This window comes from Spinacia oleracea, chromosome 1, assembly GCF_020520425.1.
Source record: "Spinacia oleracea cultivar Varoflay chromosome 1, BTI_SOV_V1, whole genome shotgun sequence".
NCBI classification, from domain to species: domain Eukaryota; kingdom Viridiplantae; phylum Streptophyta; class Magnoliopsida; order Caryophyllales; family Amaranthaceae; genus Spinacia; species Spinacia oleracea.
Genome location: NC_079487.1, coordinates 73,935,243 through 73,954,854, shown reverse-complemented (window position 1 = coordinate 73,954,854; position 19,612 = coordinate 73,935,243). Strand labels below are relative to the sequence as shown.

General features: G+C 33.2%; 1 protein-coding gene and 1 long non-coding RNA gene across 12 annotated transcripts; one reads left to right on the top strand and one right to left on the bottom strand.

Annotated features, from left to right (window-relative positions):
• The first annotated feature begins 295 nt into the window (after positions 1–295).
• Positions 296–11,347, top strand: LOC130465559 (uncharacterized). Of its 4 annotated transcripts, none has more exons than XR_008925670.1 (3): positions 1,511–2,290; positions 9,230–9,764; positions 11,135–11,347. It is a non-coding gene; the product is annotated as an uncharacterized lncRNA (long non-coding RNA). The 4 variants fall into 4 exon arrangements; XR_008925668.1 differs by having other exon boundaries at positions 11,018–11,347; XR_008925669.1 differs by lacking the exon at positions 11,135–11,347 and adding an exon at positions 10,733–10,871.
• On the bottom strand, positions 4,037–19,544 carry LOC110793503 (uncharacterized). 8 transcript variants are annotated; one of them, XM_021998382.2, is made up of 11 exons: positions 17,754–19,286; positions 17,597–17,655; positions 16,589–16,647; positions 14,760–14,840; positions 8,007–8,167; positions 6,473–6,746; positions 6,313–6,400; positions 6,103–6,230; positions 5,430–5,511; positions 5,226–5,358; positions 4,829–5,056 (listed from the first exon to the last, which is right to left on the bottom strand). In XM_021998382.2, the coding sequence occupies exons 5-10, from the start codon at positions 8,154–8,156 to the stop codon at positions 5,322–5,324; spliced, it is 759 nt and encodes a 252-aa protein (XP_021854074.2). In that variant the 5' UTR covers positions 8,157–8,167; positions 14,760–14,840; positions 16,589–16,647; positions 17,597–17,655; positions 17,754–19,286; the 3' UTR covers positions 4,829–5,056; positions 5,226–5,321. The 8 variants fall into 8 exon arrangements, with proteins under 8 accessions (XP_056690341.1, XP_021854074.2, XP_056690333.1 ...); XM_056834355.1 differs by lacking the exon at positions 14,760–14,840 and having other exon boundaries at positions 17,754–19,296; XM_021998385.2 differs by lacking the exon at positions 14,760–14,840 and having other exon boundaries at positions 18,005–19,296.
• Positions 19,545–19,612: the final 68 nt, after the last annotated feature.

The following is a 19,612-nucleotide window of genomic DNA, read 5'->3' as shown; positions in this document are numbered from 1 at the left end:
GTAGTTTAAGCTCGTAAAAATTAAATTATAAAATCTGAAAAATAAATAAATCGTGTAACGATATTAAAAACTTAATCGCAATAAAACTTCGTTAATTAAAATAAAGTTTGAAATTAAGATTTAAAACGGTTTTAAGCTAAATAAAAATAATTTAGCATAATTAATCAAGCTTTAAAAATTCGGGGTATTACAATTAAACTCCGTCTCATTATCACTTTGTATTATTTTAATTTCTTGATTAAATTGACGTTTACTCATTGCAACAAAATTCATAAACATATCCTCAACCTCGGTTTTATTACGAAGCAAATAAATCCATACACATCTAGATAAATCATCAAAGATAGTTAAAAAATACTTAGCTCCACAAGATGAACGAGTTGTGTAGGGCCCCCACAAATCCAAATGGACTAGTTCAAACATTCTACTAGCTTTATTTTCACTAACAGGAAAACTACTTCTAGTATGTTTTGCACGAGAACAGATATCACATACTTTATTACTTGTTCGAACCGCAATTCGTACTGGAGGAAGAAGTCTCAAAATCTTTTCGGACGGATGTCCCATGCGTTGATGCCATAAATCTACTACACAATCAGTCTCAATTGCACGCACTTAGACCGATGAAATACCACGGAAAAAACAAACTACATATGCTCGTTCACCCAAGTCAATTATCTTCCTCGTTGATCGGTCCTGTATAACACATATTATGTCAGTATATTGAGCAGAACAATTTGATTCATCATTTAGTTGCGTTACAGAAATTAAATTGCAATTTAATCTAGGCACAAACAACACATTATTAAGCACCAATCCCCCTTCTAGTTCCATCAAACCGATTTGATTCGCATTCGTGAATTGGCCGTCCGGGAGTCCAACGGGACAATCCGGTACTGTCTGCACATTCTTTAAAATCGACAGATCGTAGGTGACATGATTTGATGCTCCTGTATCAACAATCCAAAGTATAGTATTTGTCGTACACTGCAGGTTTGCCTTGGATTTTGATGTTAGTATATCCAGAATTTGTTACACTTGTGTACTAGACACTCCCACGAGACCATCTGCATGCCACCTGCATTACTCTCTGCTATTTTTGTTTGTTGAGTTACTGCCGCTGCCACTCCCACTCCCACTACCTCCCATCATTGCAATGTTGATGCCACATAATTTAATTGGTGCGATGAAATTTCCCGGACCTTCGCTAGATCTTCGGTTGTGTTTTGACAAGTTCTTCTGCCTTTAGTGGGGTTTTCTCATCATACCCCTTTGCCATATCTCACGGCAATAGGAGGGTTTAACTCCCAAACTTGCTTATTTTCTCAATCTCACGTAATTCGTCTTAATTTAATTTGCGGGAAAAGAAAAAAAAAAAAAAAAGAACCTTAACCTAGGCCCATCAAGCTTGAATATTATTATCATCAACGTAATCTTTTATAGGAAGCAAACTCCTACACAAATACTGACTCCTACCCAAACACTGACTCCTATTCTAACGTAATACTAGGACTTTAACACTACCATTCTACATCCAACGTATTCAACAGATACATTCAAAAAAAAACGTATTCAACAGATATTAGGAAACTATGTATTTCCTAATCTATCTCCGTATCAATATCACTAAATACAATAGTGAATCAACTGAAAATATATTTTTTAAAGATTAGAAATCCAATACTTCTTGTCCATTTCCGATCACTAGAGGAAAAATCGTCATGTGCTTCTCTTCAAATGCGGCTCATTTAATAAATTGGCAGCACTTGAGAGCACAAAAAAAATACATTTTCACAAGTGCGGGCTCAATAAGAAAATTGGCAGCACTTAAGTTTAAGTGCGGGCTCAATAAGAAAATTGGCAGCACTTAAGTTCAAGTGCGGGCTTCAAAGTCAGGTGCGGGCTCATTTCAGAAAGGAGCCGCACAAAATATTTCTAAAAAAATTTAATTTTCCCTCTTCTCCTCCTTCCCCTTTTCTGGATCTCTGCCATTAAACCTAAGCTCTTTTTTTTCATTCTCCAGCTTCTCCTCCTTCCCCTTCCGTAGTTCTCTTTTTCTTTGGTTTCTAACAAGGCCCGAAACTCAAAATTCACATCACACACCACGACAAGCCGCGCCGCCGCAACTGTTCCGTCACCACCGATCTCTTCCTCTTCCTGTCGCGTCGCCACTGCTGTTACCGCCACTGTTGTTCCGTTACCGCAGCGTCTCTTGTAATTGGTGTTGTATCCATAGTCGTCGCCGCCGCCTCTGCCGACCAACTCCCCTTCTCTGGTGCTGCAATTCTCGGTAATTATCTACAATCGATTTTTCTGTTGATTTTATTTGCAATTTTCCAAAATGTTAAATATATTCTGGGTTTTTGGTGTTGCGAGATTCGTTTTATACAGTATGTTTTGATTTTTCTGATAGGATAGGTTTCAAATTGTTAAATATATCCTGTTGTGCTTGTTTTGGTGTTTTTCCAAATTATTTGATTAGCATACCACGATTTAGTCATGCTTTTTTTGCTTTGTAATGCTCACTGTGCTGGCTGTTGTTTACTAAATTACACATTGAACAATAAAGGGTTTGTTCAGGTGGTGATTTAGCAGAAAGCCAAAAGAATGTCATTGTGCTACTTTGCGGTGTTGGTTGGTAGATTTCTTGTGGGGATTTTGCATTTGTTCTGCAATAGATTGGATGTTTTTAGGCTCCAAAATGGTCGAGTTTTTGTAAGGTTTGAGCTTGGAGCATAATTTATGAGAGATTACAAAATAACAATCACCATTCACTAGCAAGTATGAGTGCTATGGTGGAGGGCTAAGACTGTTAGAGGGTGCTATGTGTTATTTTTTTTTCTTCTAGGCTTTGTTTTCAGGAAATAAACAATCAGGAGTTCAGGATTAATCTCAGGCCTTAAGGATCATTTTGATATGTCGATGATCAATGTATTAGTAGCATTAGTAATGTTTACCTTAAGCTTGGTTAGTTCACAGCCTAATGAGTTTTGTTTAACTATGAAATACATCTAACGTTGATATAGTTGTAGAGAAATGTTGCTTCTACTAGAAAGAGGTTCTTCCCTCCTCCCCTGTTTTGTACTCCATTCGATTTTCGTTACTGGAAGCTTTTAGTATGAAATAATATGATGGAGATAAATTCTTCTATCTTTATATTATTCTAAACAGGCTGCTACTAATGAAGGTGTTCTGCTTAAATAAAGCATCCAAAACATAGATATTTGTTTTTGGGTTGAAGTCATTTTATAAATGTTGCCATGCTGGAGAGACAAAAAGGTCTATTTGTTTTAATAGATGACTACATTAGAAATTAAATTGTAGTTACATTAATTTTGAATAATTTTTTTTTAATGTACTTTGTATTAAAAAATGGTGCAACAAGCTCTATATATGCTACTAGATAGTGGTTACTACTTAGAGCACTGATAAGGTGCTTAGTTTAGGTAGTGTTCAAGGTTTGCAGTGTGAAATTTGGGTACTGCTGTGAGACTGTATGTAATTAGTATTACTGCTAGATAATCTGCTGAGGTTAGTATCTCATGATAGTATTTATTCGTGCTAGGTTCCGATTAAATGTTAAAACAAAATTAATCAATTACAGGAATTTATAGTTAAACAAAAATCACATCCCCTAATTTGAAATGGGAAAGAATTGATGTTATTGATCATCATATATTTATACTACCTGAAGAAAAGCTACGCCACTTCCATAAACTAAGTCCACTATAGTTAAGAACTAAGACTAACTAGTTTCAAGCCCGTGCGATGCACGGAACGTCCTATTGATTTGCAGTTTGAGCAACAAAGAAAATTATGTATACCTTTTAATTGCTAAATGTGACACTAATTTTTTCCTAACACTTATTCAAAGACAGGGTGTTTTTTAATCTTTTTATTTTATTGCATAATAAATTATATAACTTACAGGAGTCTTTATTTTGTCTAATACTTACATGAAAGGTAAATCCTTTATACAATAGCTAAATAAGTTTTAGAATTACATTTTTTTTTGAAGTTCTACCAAATTAATAGATAATATCAAACATAATATTTACTATCTAAGAAGCAATATGTCCAATGTTTTTACAACACCTAATATAAGACACGAAAACATTTTATTCTTGTGTTGTTGATGTCCTCCATTCCACACCCAGGAACCTTATTCTTTTCCCTTTAATCTGCAAAAAAGTGGTATTAGTTTTCCATTTCATACATATATTATTTTAATTTTGTATTTTGTTATGGTTACTTACTTTTCTTGTTTAATCTTTTTAAGTCCTTGGTGTGTTGATATTGATGTAGAGGCTTCTATTTCAGTTGCGCTCCGCTTGTTTGTTGCCATTTGCACCTGGACATACATATTTAATTAAAAAAGTTATAGCAAGCATAATTTAAATTGTATAACAATGACGTCAACTCACCAAGGTTTGTGTAAGGTCTGTGGACTGAGTTTGGTTATCTTCCTTCTCTTCATCTAGGGTGAATACCTTTATAGCAGTGAGCTCTTGTGTGAATCCTCTTTTGTTTACTTGTACTTTAAAAACAAATGAGTTTCCAATGCAATTTTCAAATCTTTCATGAACTTTTTCATCTCCATATTGCTACAAATTGCGGTGATCCTTTGTTAGTCGCCGATTGATGATTTAGTTATAACGATTTAGTATTAACGAATTATTTGGATAATTTACCTGTGTGCTTATTTTGATCATTGCTGATATTGGCATTTGTACAATTTTTTCCACAGTTTTATCAAACATACCGATCCTCATATACGCATCTCCTTCTTTGACTGTTATCACTATTCGATACCTACAATAACAAATTGTATTTATAAATTTTCCGACTTATTTGGAAAAAGAAGAAAATCTTGTATTGCGTGTCTTTGTTTTATATACCTTTGAGTTGGGAATTCATCTATGACTCCACACTTTTTGCACATATGGTCTTCATCAAGCTTTGTCTTGCAAACTCGACATGACTCATATTTCCATCCAAAATCTCTCACATCAAGCATTTCGATTTGTGCCTTGCAAGTGTATGTCATTGGTATATCCTATGTAACAAATATAGTTTTTTTAGTGCAAAATAACAGTACATGTCTTATTTATGGTTTACATAAAGTGCTTTATGGTCATGTGCACTTTATGTTTTATATATATATATATATATATATATATATATATATAGAATGAGATTGTAAAACTGAAGAAATTCAATATTACCTGGTTATCTTCTTGTTCCAAATAAAGCTGTTGTAGTTCTTCTATGGTTTTGCGATTTTTGCTCATTATTTCCATTTTGCTTTCTGGTTGTGGAATTTAAAATTGTGTAACTTCAGGAATAAATTCACCTACACTGTAATTAAGAAATTATTATTATATGGTTTAACAACTTTGCCACACTTTATATGTATTAATTTTTCTTACGCCTTTTTGAATTCCTCGACTTCTGCAATATTCAAGTTCCTGTAAATTTTTGTTCCACTTGAAGATCCCAACTGGTAATTTCCTGTACGAAAAAGTTATTTGTATTAGTTACCATTTATATATTTTATATCGTTAAAAACTGTTAACATAGTTACATAGTTACATATTCATCAAGGACTTATGTATTTGTTCCTGTTAATGTCTTATATTTCAGAAGTTGCTTTCATAAACGATTGTGTATAATCAAATAAACATTATAATGTGCCAATTTTGCAAATTAGTTTGTAAAACACCAGTTACTAAGTCCAATGTTGTACCAAGCTGCTAACCATATGAATATGAGACTAAATTACCATCATATGTATTCATGTTAAGTATGAATGGACTGAATGTATGAAGAAGTTTAAAGAAAATATTATTCTAATTGTAAACACTTGGAAAAAGTTTGAAGGGAAATTACAAAAATTTCACAAACAGAGTGTCTACGGCAACACCTAGCAGACTTAATTAACTTAATTTATAATTCCATTTTGCAACTCATTAAATCATATGCACTCATCGTCTGTCCATTTTATTTTTTAAAAGCCTGTATTGTATTACACATTTCATCTCTGTTGACTTGTTTCATAATGACAGAAGGATATCATGACAGATTATTACAAATAATTTTTACCTAAGTATTGAGTGACACGGGTTCCTGTTATAACCAATATGTTTGCTTCAATTCCAGTCAGCAACATGTTTTCCTGTATGAATGAATTTGCTACTTCGTTCCAAAGAGTGACTGTGACTTGTTGTTTCCTATATGAATAGGTATTAATGTAAATGTTAATGTGATAATTGAAAGAACTATTATTTTACACGTTATATTTTATATTCTGACCTTTGATCTTGAATGTACAATTTCTTTCGTACATTTCCTTCTCCATCCGTCACCGTATTCTCTACACCGGTCAGAAGTCCAATAACATCTGCACATGTTTAGAGTTAGTCAATTATATGATATATTTCATTTAATCAGATTTCCTATTTTCTAAAATCACCTGTAAGTATGTCATTTCTACCGCTTCGCTCTTGCAAGTGCTCCAAAGGTTTAATTTGAAACTTGTGTATTGCGATTTGAGCAATGTTCTCCTCTTCCGGTGTTATATAAGTGAATGAAGTGAACCATATCATGTATTCATTTGAAACAGGCTTTAATTTGCGCTTAGTTTTTGTAACATTGAAATGTTTGAAAGTAAAAATTCTCCCTTCATGTAGCCTGTCCTTGAAATGAGTAATTAGATTTTTAGGCACAGCTGCTTGGATATGGTTGTCCTACAAATTGAGAAAGGAAGTTAATTTAAAAGAACAATTCCCCAAAAACATGTCATTTGCTAATTTATTTTGAACTCAAATATAAGATAGAGTGAGTTGAGTAGTCCTTATAATGATTTTCAATGTATCAGGCTTAGAAATCAAGGTTTTCATATTTTAAGTAATTTAGATCAACTATGCAGTGATTTGGGTGTGTTCATCCAGTTTAAAAGGTTAAGTGGGCCGTATATTTTACAATAAAAAAGCCAGCTTCACAGACTAAAATTATCCCTGCTAAGTTTCTGACCAATAGGCAGGCACATTACTGTTTTGTTTCTTGGCTTTTTCTCCACTACTGCTAACATATTCTTTTAAATGCTGAGATTTAATCAAGTAAGTCAAACCCATGAACCTCAAATGGTGTATCAAAATGGCAGAAGAAAAGTCCAGATCAAAGAAAAAACAAATTTCCTGTAAATGAAACAATTAACATGAGCCACATGCTGATAAAACTCATATTTGACTACAGAGCAATGTCTGTAATTATGGATCTTTCAATAAATGGGAACAATAATTATTGGAAAGTCATAAGCGATGAATTACTCCTACTCTATTGATCCAGGAGGATAGGAAGCCCCAATCAGTGATTAAATTATTATGTTTCTGCACCTAGTTCATATAGAACAATAAGACCGGAAATTCATTTATGATGATCATAGATGTAAATAAGAAGAAAAGTGACTTCACTTCATCAAATATGACCCAAAGTTTGCTTTTATCTGAACTGAATTACCACTAATTGCTATGCATCTCACATAAACTATAACAAAGAAAATATTGGACAAAAACAACAATCGAAAAGGGCAACAACAAAGAACACCCCTTTGTTCTTTCTGAATGTACTATTTGTTCATGCCAAAATTCTTGTGTCCATGGAATTTGAATAACTTGATGTTATTCTGTTGGAATTTTAGTTCATTAAGCGGCTATGGAAGTTTGTGTTCCTATTTTTTTTTCACTACCTGTTTTTATCATTTCTGACATTTTGATCAACCTTCGTTTGCAATATTAATTATGGATATGGATTTTCAGTTTAAAACTGTTTACACTTTCTAATTACAATTAGTTATTCTTTCTATTATGTCACAACCATTTAGTTTGCATTACCTGTTAGTGTTAGTTTTGAACCTATCAAGTGTTATATTTACAGAGGTGTGTATTTTTTTGAACCAAATTTAGTTTTGGAAAAATGATAGTTTTTTAAAGATAAAGTCTACTTACCTGCTCATCAAGGAGTATCATATCGAGAGTATCTGGTTCAACATTCTTAGCATCGTATCGTACTTCCCATAGGCGAGTAAGTCGAGCTGTTATCTTCCATTTTTTCCTTGATGCATCCAGATCAGAAACATAGTATTTTGTAGGTTCCATCTTGTGTACCCCTGCATTATTAACATATGTCAATAGATTCATATAGTAATGGAAAAATACATTTAATTGAAAAACACATGCTTTCATTAAAGGAAATAATAAAATATAATTAACAGAAACAATCACAAACCTGGAGTTATTTTTTTGTGTTTTTTGTTAGTATTTTATAATATTTTTATGTTTTTTGATATTACAAAGTTTCAAATATTTCCCTATATACTACATTTTTTGTGATTTTGCTTTCTTGTTCCGTATTCCCATCTCTGCCTATACAAATTTTGAGATCACCTCGACTTGTGACTCTTGAAACTGCAACATATAGTTGGCCATGGCTAAAAACAGGCTCTGGCAAGTAAACTCCAACACATTTAAATGTCTGGCCTTGACTTTTGTTTATTGTCATTGCAAAACACACTTTGACCGGGAATTGTCTGCGTTTTAAAGTGAAAGGCAGCGTACTATCAGTTGGTGACACTTCAACCCTGGGAATGGCCACCTGTTTACCTACATTTGTACCTGTTACTACCTTACCTTGAATCACTCTTGTGTCTAACCTGCTCACAATCAGCCTTGTTCCATTACATAGTCCTTCACTTTGACTAATGTTACGTGTCAGAATAATAGGACAACCCACCTTCAATCGTATTTCTTGATTTGGTATTCCTGGGAATTGCAAAGTATTGAGGAATTCTGTTGGATAAAGAACTTCATCATTTGTACTTGTGTTTGTGAATGGGCAAATTCTATCAGCACTTTTGTAAATATGTTCATCTCCGGGAATCATTCCCAGTATATAATTATTGATTTCATCTACTCCTTCATTTTTGGGGGTAAGTATTGCTCTTTCAGTTAGGTAATTTAGGTCTCTATACTTATTTAAGAGGTCTGGATATATTTCTTGGATTATGGCCTTCTTTTTATCACCATTGTCTTTCAATAAGATATCATCTGGGATTTCTATCCAGTTTTGTTCTTCTTCCCCTTCCATTACTATGGCATGTATTTTTCCATCCCCAACATCCAAAACCATTGACTAAACTGAGCTAATTCTTGTTTTCCAATCTGGTCTGCAGTGCCTTGTAATCTCATGTTCATGGTCAGCTTGAATACTTTACAGTGAGGCCATAAGGTGTTGGATTTGCTAATTGATCCATCAACAATCTCAGCTCTTCCTTTTCTAGGGATAACAGGTAATATTTGTCTGAAATCACCACCCAATACTACTGTTTTCCCTCCAAAAACCTGATCCTTGGCAGCAGGATTAATGCCTTGCATTATGTCTCGAAATGTGCGATCAAGTGCCTCAAATGCGTGTCTATGTACCATAGGAGCTTCATCCCATATAATTAGTTTAGTATTCTGTATCAAGAATGCTAGGCTACATCCCTGGCTGATTCTGCAGCATGATTTCTCATGTATGTTTATCGGGATGCTGAAACCTGAGTGGGCTGTTTTTCCGGAGGGTAGCAAGAGAGCTGCTATTCCTGATGATGCTACAGCTATGACTACATGGTTTTGTGACCTCAATTTGGAAATTAGTGTACGCCACAAATATGTTTTCCCAGTTCCTCCACTTCCATAGACAAAGAATAATCCGCCATTTCTTTGGTAAACAGCTTTTCTATTGCCTCATATACTTCTTTTTGTTCCTGATTTAGACCACTTTCAAGTTGTGAAGCTTCTGTTGCTAAATACTCTGTGTCATACAATTGTTCTTCTATAATAAGCCTATTTGTCTCATCTAGTAGAAGTGACATATCCGGAAATGGTATAGTTGGGAATTCCCGTAGGGAGTGATGACTTCTATTCAAGACTTGTTCTATCTCACACAAAGTGTAGGTTTGGATTTGGTTGTCTGATAGGGTCAAATTGTGGGTGGTACACCTTTGTTGTTGTTGCCTAAATACAATGTCTTCGGATAATTCTTTCCAATGTCTTTCCCATAACTCTTTTGGATTTGAGACTTCACAAAATAACAATAGTGTGACAAATAGATTCCTCATTTGTATCGCATTTGCCCAAGTTGCAACTTCAATTAGTGCTTCATGCCATTCATTATCTCCTTCTAACAGTCCCGAAGCATTGCAAGCTTCTTTGAATGTGGAATATACCACATTGTTCACAGTTCTAATTTTTGCAAAGCTGGTGGATCCTTACTTTGTTGAGAAGCATTCTCAAGTAGTATTGTTCCCTAGAGGTCGGGTGCGCATAATAGATCCTTCCAATTTTGGTTCCTAATGTCCGTGGCTTCCACCTTTTTTCGTCACGTAACCAAACCCATTCTGTTGGGAATTCATCGTAAGTAAGCTCACGTGCTTTAGCACTAATTTTATTAATTTCCATCCACTGTGTAAATGGAGTTCTTGCTTCTCCTACTCGTTCCAACACACCATCTAAATGTTCATGATCTTCAAACACAATTGGTTGTTCATTTTCCAAATGATAACTCAACCTTTCTATGGGGGGATATTTATATTGGATTTCAAATCCAAATATTCTCCAACATGCTTCAGCTGCCGATACATATCTACATTTGAGGTAAGATTGTATCTCACCAACAGTTATTTCATTTTCAGGAACCGGAACCCCATCAACGTTTGTTTGCTTAACTGATGCAACTACCACGTCAGGACCTTTGTTCATGTACTTGAAGAGATACTTTGTAGTGTTATATTTGTTGCATAACTCCACATTCATATGAGCATCATATTTCATGAGCAAATCAATATTGTATGGTACAATGTTAGAGTTGTCAATGACATTTCCATTTCCATTCTTGACAGCAGTTCTCCCATTATCTATTCTTCTATAGACTGGGTAACCATCTTCACCAATACTTGTTTTATTTGTGAACTCTTCAGGGTAGTACTTTGTACACTTTCCTTCTTGCATGCATGAAGATCGTTGGTTTATCACCCTACAAGGACCATGAATCATGTGTTGAACCACGGCTTTAAATGCATCTGGGTTTTTTTCAGGATCTGGCAGTTCTGCACTGATTATTCTATCAATGTCTTCGGATGTCCTTGGTTTATCTTCTTCATTCAAGAACAATAAAATGTGTGCATGGGGTAATCCTCTTTTTTGAAACTCTATTGTGTATATTGCTGTAAAAAGTAAGATAGCATTTAATAGATTATTAAAGTAAATATAGAATTAATGTTATTGTTAATGTATTTTATTATCTTTTACCTGCTTTGGCTTCTCCAAAATGGACTCTATCTTTTAGGTCTTCCATTAGCTCTTCAAGTTTTATTTTAAACACTCGAGCTATAATATCAGGCCGATCTTCTGGCCTTTGACCAGAAATTATTGTCAAAAATTTAATGATCTCTTGCCAATTTGGGTTGCAAGTGAACGTGACAAATATATCCGGCGGGCCAGCCCATTTACAAATTGCTAGTGCATCATGATAGTTTTGCAACATATATCTTGGACTTCCTGTGAAAGATGAAGGTAACACTATGCGTTGTCCTATAGATGAAGGGGTTGTGTCACCACGCGAAACTACATCTGCAAGTCCTCGCAACATTTCCTTTCTTATTGATTTTTGGTTTCCCCTAACCCATTCTAATCGTGACTCTTGTAAGCATGTAAATGCATCAACTTAATATTGTTGATTTAATCTTCCAAGTTTAAATCTTGATATAGACTCACGACGTCTTTATTGGAAACGAAATGCATAGTATTCTCTAATCGTTACCATTTTCCTAGCCCTTGTTGTTGTTTCTTGATCGGCATGAGGAATATTTGTTCGGAATCCATCTTCACCGTATGGAAATAATATTGGGTATTGCATGGCCATAAAGCTAGGGTGCAACTCTGATATTCTTTTTAGGCCTTCTGATCGGTGTTCCACAATTACATCACGGTGGCCTTTTTCATTGTCACCATTACCAATAATTAGGGCAGCAACTTCTGATGATGTTGGTAGGTTATATTGTCTACCATCTTTTTGTCTGGTGCCAATCAATCTAAGGCGGACTGGTTGAAGATCATTTGCTTCAAACCTCTCTCTTGCCATTCAGAAAGCCTTAGTTAATTCATTGTGTTCGTCAAACATCTTTGACAGACCGTCAACAATATCTGGATTTAAATTTGAGTGTTGTCCATTGTTGCCCAAACTGTTAATTCTGTTTGAAATTTCATTTTCCGTATCATAAATGTATAATTGTGTGAATCTTCGTCGTTCACCGATTTGTGGTAGTAATGATCCTATCTTGTGGTGATTTTGGCCATTCAATCTAAACACATATGGTGAATTTCCTTGATTGATTCTATACCTTTCCTCCCATTGACGTTAATGCAAATATGGAGTTTAACATCCTAGATTGTTCTTTAAGCTTTTTGAGTTGTGGACCTTCACTTTGGAGGAGTTGTTGTAGATATATTGGAGGGTTTTGTAAAAGAGGTAACTTAATTTTTCCCTTTCTACAACAGATTGAAAATTTTGTTAGACTGTTGTTTGAATCCTTTTTGGCACGCTCCTCAAACCACATAATTGCTCCACAATCGCTGCACGTATGCGTTGGTTTGCCAAAGTTCCACACCTCAGTGTATTTTCCTTAAGAAAGAAGGAGTTTATATAAACTGATTAATTATTTGTTTTGTTAGTAGATAGTATGATTATAAGTTTATTTACGTTATTAAAAAATCAATATTCATGTGTGATGTTGTCTCATTTCCTATTAATTATTTTTTAATTCTTTGTTAGAACAAGTTTGTTTAAATTATTTATGAATTTAATTAAAACATGATAATGAATGTTAATTTTTTTCTTACCAATATTCTCTATTAAATGAGAAGTTGTTGGTTACTCAGATTGGTTTTGAAGATTCCTTTTTTAATTCCTTCTTTGTTTCATAATGCACTTCCTTAAGAACCGAGCTTGCTTTGCTTTGTTTACTTTGTCCATCCTTAAGTTATTGAATTATGTGGCAAATAAAGTAATAAGAAAGATTAAGTAAACAATTTAGTTGTGAATATTTGAATTGTTGATTCATTAGTTATTATGCCTATAATCCGTCAATGTTTTTATCATATTGCAGCTATTTTAAGATTTGTGATTTTTTTAGGACATTTAACTTTGTAAAAAACCTTATATTATAATTAGAACGCAAAAAGAGTGACAAACATTATGCAAATGTGATTATTAGATTATAAAATACACATGTAATTCATATATAAAATACTCATGTAATTCGTAAAAAATAGACCGAATTAACAATATTTTATCATAAACACATAACAATTATTTTATACATTAAATTAGCAGTAAATAAAGAAATACAACCTATGTTAGGTTGTCTATATGCATATTTAATAATTGCATGAAGAAAATAATGTGGGACTACTTCACAAATATACAACTTAAGCTAGGCTATATATCTAAATACATATATATCTATAAACATCTTAGCTTCCAATTTGTATATTATTCCATTAAGATGCTTCAATGTTGATTACTTCTCCCATTTCGTTGTCTTGATTTTGTTCCCATTCGGCCAATTTTTCTATTAGATATGTTCCCATGAAATCAGCGTCAAGGTAAGAAATCCCATAATATTTGAATTTAGTTGGGTGTATATCTCCGCCATTGGTTAATACGTCGCTATACTTTTCTTTAATCGGCCGGGATCCAAGGCTCTAGGTCTGGAACTGTTTTCAATACAACATCAACTCTTCTTGGTCCGGTGGTGAAATTGTTATTTCCTCCAATGATAACTATTCCCCAAAAGTTGCATGTTTCTATTAGTGTTGTTAAATATTCAACCATGGTCTGTCCGTATGACCATCTTAGACTGTAAGGATTCATTGGGTGTTCCTCCATCTATTAAAAAAAGGATTAAAAATAAATATTTATGAACTGATGTTATCAAAGTAAACAATAAGTTTAAAAAGAAAAACTCAAGTTTTAATTATCTCAAAACCAAATATATACTTTTTCCAAACCTATTACTTAAATCGAATGTATAATCTACTCTATTTCATTTTACCTAACCGCAAAGTTTTTAAATTTTATAGTTTATAACTGTAAAACATAATAAAAATAACAGCACCACAATCCTCCATCCCTTTTCTTCTTTGAAACTCCCATATTTCTAGTTAAACCAAAAGGCACAACTATAAATTTCCCACTTAATTTACCAACCACTGCGAGTTTAACTCTTCTGATCAATTCACAATATATTAGGAATGAACTTTAAGGAAGTGTTTGCAGATGCAGATGCAGTTGTAGTTGTTACGCGTATCAACATGTAGCTCTTCTAATAGTCTATGTTTTTTTAATCTTAATGGAACCAACTGTTTCTGTTTACTGTCTCCTTATCTGCATATCTGGAATTTTCTTTTCATTTTACTCTTCTGCTTTAAATGTTTGATTTATATCTGTTTTAATGAACATTTTTATTTCCTTTCGAAATTACAGACCATTACCATAATCACATTCTTTAATCTAAAAAGGACATTTTTCTTTCATTTCCAAATTAGAGACCATTACCATACTCACATTCTTTAATCTAAAAAGGCAAATAATCCATAAGAAATCCAATTCAAAATATTTCCTGATGGATTATATTTAAGAAATCCAATTCAAAATATTACCTGATGGATTATATTTGCAATTCCTAAAAAGATACTTGTAATTCCTGCAACCCAGATAAATTCCTACCTTGTTGCAAATGCCTAGAACACGTGTCAAAAAAATAAATCACAGAAGATCAATAAATCATCAAAAAAACCTCAAAAGAACAATTCAGATCACACCTGTGTGCCAATTAGTTTACAACAACAAAGCTTGGTCTCTATTTAGTCCCATTTTTACATAAATGACATAAATGTATGCAAACACCATTCCGTTTCCTTCAATACTCAATCATTTACCTTTAATTTCTATTTTAGGAAACCTATTGCATACTCTTTATTGGTATAACCCCCCTGTTTAATGGAGATAGTATGGCTATTAGAGTTAGTATGGCAACGGGACTCCACCAAAGAGAAGGCCAGGATGAGAATTTCATATGTTATTTTTTTTCTTAAGGATAGGAAGTAGGGATGGAAGTTAGTGGTAGCCACTGTTGCACTACTTAGACAACAATGTTTGTGAGTAAGTAATGGTCGAATTTTGTTCTGCTCTTCATGTTAACCATTGAATTATCCACAATATCTTGAGAATTGTTGCATCTGGTGCTGTTGCATTTAATAAGGTCTGATGTATGACACCATGTGTGTATATGCATTTCAGTTTTCCTACAGTGTAAGCATTTACTATTTACTGAGGTATTCGAAGATTATGGATGAAAGAGGTCATACATAGCTTCTTTTTCACTATCCTTTGTCATTAGTCTCTGCTACTCATTAAAATAGGTAATTTAAAATCTATAGGTTGTGTTCAAACTTACTGGAGATCTTAGTGAAGTTCTTAGTATGTGCATTATGTCATGAATGCAGTTCTAACTGTCAAAGGTTCCAAGTATCAAGGAACTGGTTTAGCATATAGGTAAGAATTAAAGGCAGGTTAAGATGCACAAATTCTTTCCCCTGTGAAACACACTTAAGAACTTCACAAACTGCTACTCGTCAAACCCTTCATCCTTAAACTAAAATTTCCAGAAATTTATAATTCTAATTGTGAAAAACATGAGAATGGGATAAACCCATTAAGCAAGTGATCAACCATGTCCTAAAAGTAAACACTGATATGCACTATAAAATTGACCAGGATGAGAATGTTACGGTACAGTTTTTCTAATATCTAATTATTTATCATTCTTGCTGATTTTTTAAATAAATTTGTACAAATTTACTCTGCACTCCAGAAGTGATTTTTTCAGCCATCTATTACTGTCATTGGCTATGTTGCATTTCTTTTTGACAATAGTTAACATGCATGATTTATTTCTGTTTTATAACATGCATGATTTCTTTCTGTTTTATTTAACCGTTTAATTCTATCCAAATTAGAGACCATTAACACAAAAACATTCTGACAGATAATCCATCAAAAACATCTTAATGAAACCTGAAAATACTGCCACTCAAATCAAGTCCAATTTTTTCCAAATTACCAGAACACCTGTAAATTAACATAACAATTTGTTTAACATGATCACACCACTTAAAGAATATCAATCATACCATGACAACACATCAATAGAATAATTGAAATCATACTTATTTGAATATTACTGTAGGACAACAAAACCCAACAATTTCCTAGAACACTTGACACTAATTGGAAAATGACTGACTTTTTTAACTCAAGGAGATCTGCCTCCTCTCCCTAAAATATTGATATGAAAATCATATTCAGAAATTGAAAGGATGTCTGTGACTCTAGACGGGTAGGGATGTTTTCATTAATTCTCTAATTTTAATGATATATCAAAATCAAACTTACTGAAAAAATAACCAAGTAAGATTAACATGCTTACCGAAATAGAATTAAAAACGGTAGAAACTCCACTGCGATGTACACTACAACGATTCATTTCTGTGTAAGAAAAAACAGAGATTATGAAAATTTAGCAGTAATAGAATGATGCAACTTAAGAAGTATATAATATGATAAAGGGAAAATCAAATTCATGTCAAAATTTATCATTTAACCCATGAAAAGACTGCTCCAAATTTCTCCAACAGAAGATCTTAATCAAACAAAAAACAAAACAATGAATGAAAGATAAATAATAGAATGCAAGAAATATTTACAATCGAAGTGCAACAGGCCAGAATCAAATACCCATAGCCAAAAGCTTAACAGAGAAATGGCTACGGAAGTGAAAGGACACTGTAAAATATTCATTAGAATCCATAGCCAAAAAGAAATAGAGGGAAAACTGAAATATAAATGGGCCAAAATCCAGAGAATTACAGATGAATTCCAGATTTACAATCACATACTTTGCTTTCATTAATTCTATAATTCTTATGATATCTAAAAATCAAACTTACTGAATTTGCTTTACTGACAAATTATTGAACTTCTATAATAATAAATTTATAAATAACCAATTAGGATTAACATCTTGATCAATTCTTAAATAAACTGACAAAGGATCTAAATTATCAAGTAATACTTAGTATAAGGTTTAGATTACTTGGGCGTAAATAACACATTTCTAATCAAGGATTTCGAGAACAACAAAATAACCATTTAGAAAATAGAAAAGTGAAGTTAAATCAATCATTCAAACTATTCGAAGAACATGGACAATAAAACTTTGACCCATATTGCAGAGGGGATTCTAAAGTGCAGACTATACAACACCTTTAACCAAAATTAATAATAGATTTCTCTAAACATTTACATTAACCCATACAGATCACACACAAAAAGCCTAAAGCCAGATAGAATCTAAACCCATAAACACAACAAAAATCAGAAAAGTAAATGAAGTGCAATAAACATGTCAAAGAACATTTAGGATTAACATGCTTACCGAAATAGAATTAAAAAAGGTAGAAAGTCGACTACGATAAACACTACAATGATTCATTTCTGTGTAAGAAAAAACAGAGATTATGTTAACTTGATTGCCAATAATGGTATACAATCGAGTAAAATTGTCGGGCACATCATACAATTAAGCAACTTACATTTTGAAACCAATTGGGACCAATTTCTTATTTCTTATGTATTCGGTTTCTAGCATTCAACCTTATATAAGATTATTTTTTTGAGAAAGTTCAGATAAGCGGTTACCAATTGAATCGCTACATTCCGTTTTAATTTTTTTTATTTTTTTTTAATGATAGAAAATAGGAAAAATATAACGAATCTTACCCACTTAATACATATCAGTTTCCTCTTAATTTTTTTTTAAAAAAATTAGTATGAGAGAATTTACCTGTGAAGCTACCATTGAAGTAAAACAGAGCTGCCTGTCGAATTAAAGCAATCCTCCATGAAAAATCAAAAGTAACTTTGATGATCGATTCTAACCTCGGCCACATCAAAATGAATTCGATTGTTGGAATTAATCCGTGAAGCTCGTGAAGATGAATTGGAACGAATTTGTTCACCATTATGAACAGCGAAACCCAGAAAAGTAGTTGGGTCAATCGAAACCCGATTTAATATCACCATTGAAATAGGAATCGAACATATACGGAGATGATTCGAACAAAAAACCATAGTTAATTAATTTGTGAAGCTCGTGATCGAAGATGAATTGGAACGAATTTGTTCACAATTATGAACATCGAACCCAGAAAAATAATTGGGTTAATCGAAACCCGAATTAATATCACCATTGAAATAGAAAATCGAACATATAAGGAGACGATTCCAACAGAAAACCATAGTTGATGTTGAGCAGTGTTGGTAGAGGAAAGGAAATTACGGAGATGTATCACAGCAGATCTTTATTTTTTTGGAATTTTTTTTTGTGATTTGATATAGTTTTACTGCAGATCGGGATGATTAAATTGATGTTTTAAGCTTAAAAGAAATCGGTGATTGAATTGATGAACGATGTATAAGTTGGAGGAGAGAGTTGTTGGAGAGTTGAAGAAGAAGGTGTCGGTTGGCCTTCTTTTTTTTTTTTTGTCGCAAGGCTTCCAATTAAAAAAAATTAAAAATTAAAAATAAATCTGTAAAATCAGGAGGAGGCCACGTGACACTTAAACCTCCCTGCTATTAAATATTAGAATAGATGTGTTAAGCAAAGAAGATTTAACTTCATTGTGAAACAGAGAGTATCCCGACCACTACTTTCCGTCACAAGTTCACATCTAGAATTACCAACTGCTGATTGTTGTCTTCCCTCCTCTATTATTGTAGGGAATGCAGTCGCATATGTCAGGAGAAGAAATTACAGTTCATAATAAGTAGAAACCATGGGTTCCCAACATATTCTAAGATTTCTATCTCTTCAACTTAAGTTTGTTGGTCAGTTAGTACATCTTTTATTGCAACCAGATCCCAAAGGTGTCTACTAAAGAGATCAAAATTTCAAAATCCAGTTGAAAGGGTAGATCTGAGCATCAAATTAAAAATATTTCCAAATGAAAAAGAGAAGAGTATCAGATGGCTAAAATTAAGATGTACACTAATCAGCTGGCAGTGAGTCTGTAAGAATTAATTTTTATGCCAGGATCCCACTCCACACAGCTACAGCTTCCTCTCACAGACTAACTGTACCACCTACATACCAAACACAAAACACTTCAAAAGCCATTCTGCAACTCATAAAACTATCTCGAATTAGTCCTATTACTCTTCCTATAAGTGTTGCAGTTTTCTAGTGACACATTAGTACTCCTAGTAGACACAAGTATTACTAAGCTACTTGAGTAAAAAAAAATTTGATCAAACGAGTATTAAATGTGCATAATTTGACCAAAGTATGTGAGAATGAGTATCTGAAACATAAAACTAAGTATGTTAAACATAGAAAGACTTTAAAATACTCATTTAAGTCCATTAGTTGAAAGTTGGGATCGAAATTAGCCAT

Coding starts and splice junctions, on each gene's coding strand:
- LOC110793503 (XM_056834350.1), bottom strand. CDS start 11,688: ATGTTGCGAGGACTTGCAGATGTAGTTTCGCGTGGTGACACAACCCCT. Junction 11,264..11,348: donor TTTTGGAGAAGCCAAAGCAG/GTAAAAGATAAT, acceptor TACTTTTTACAG/CAATATACACAATAGAGTTT.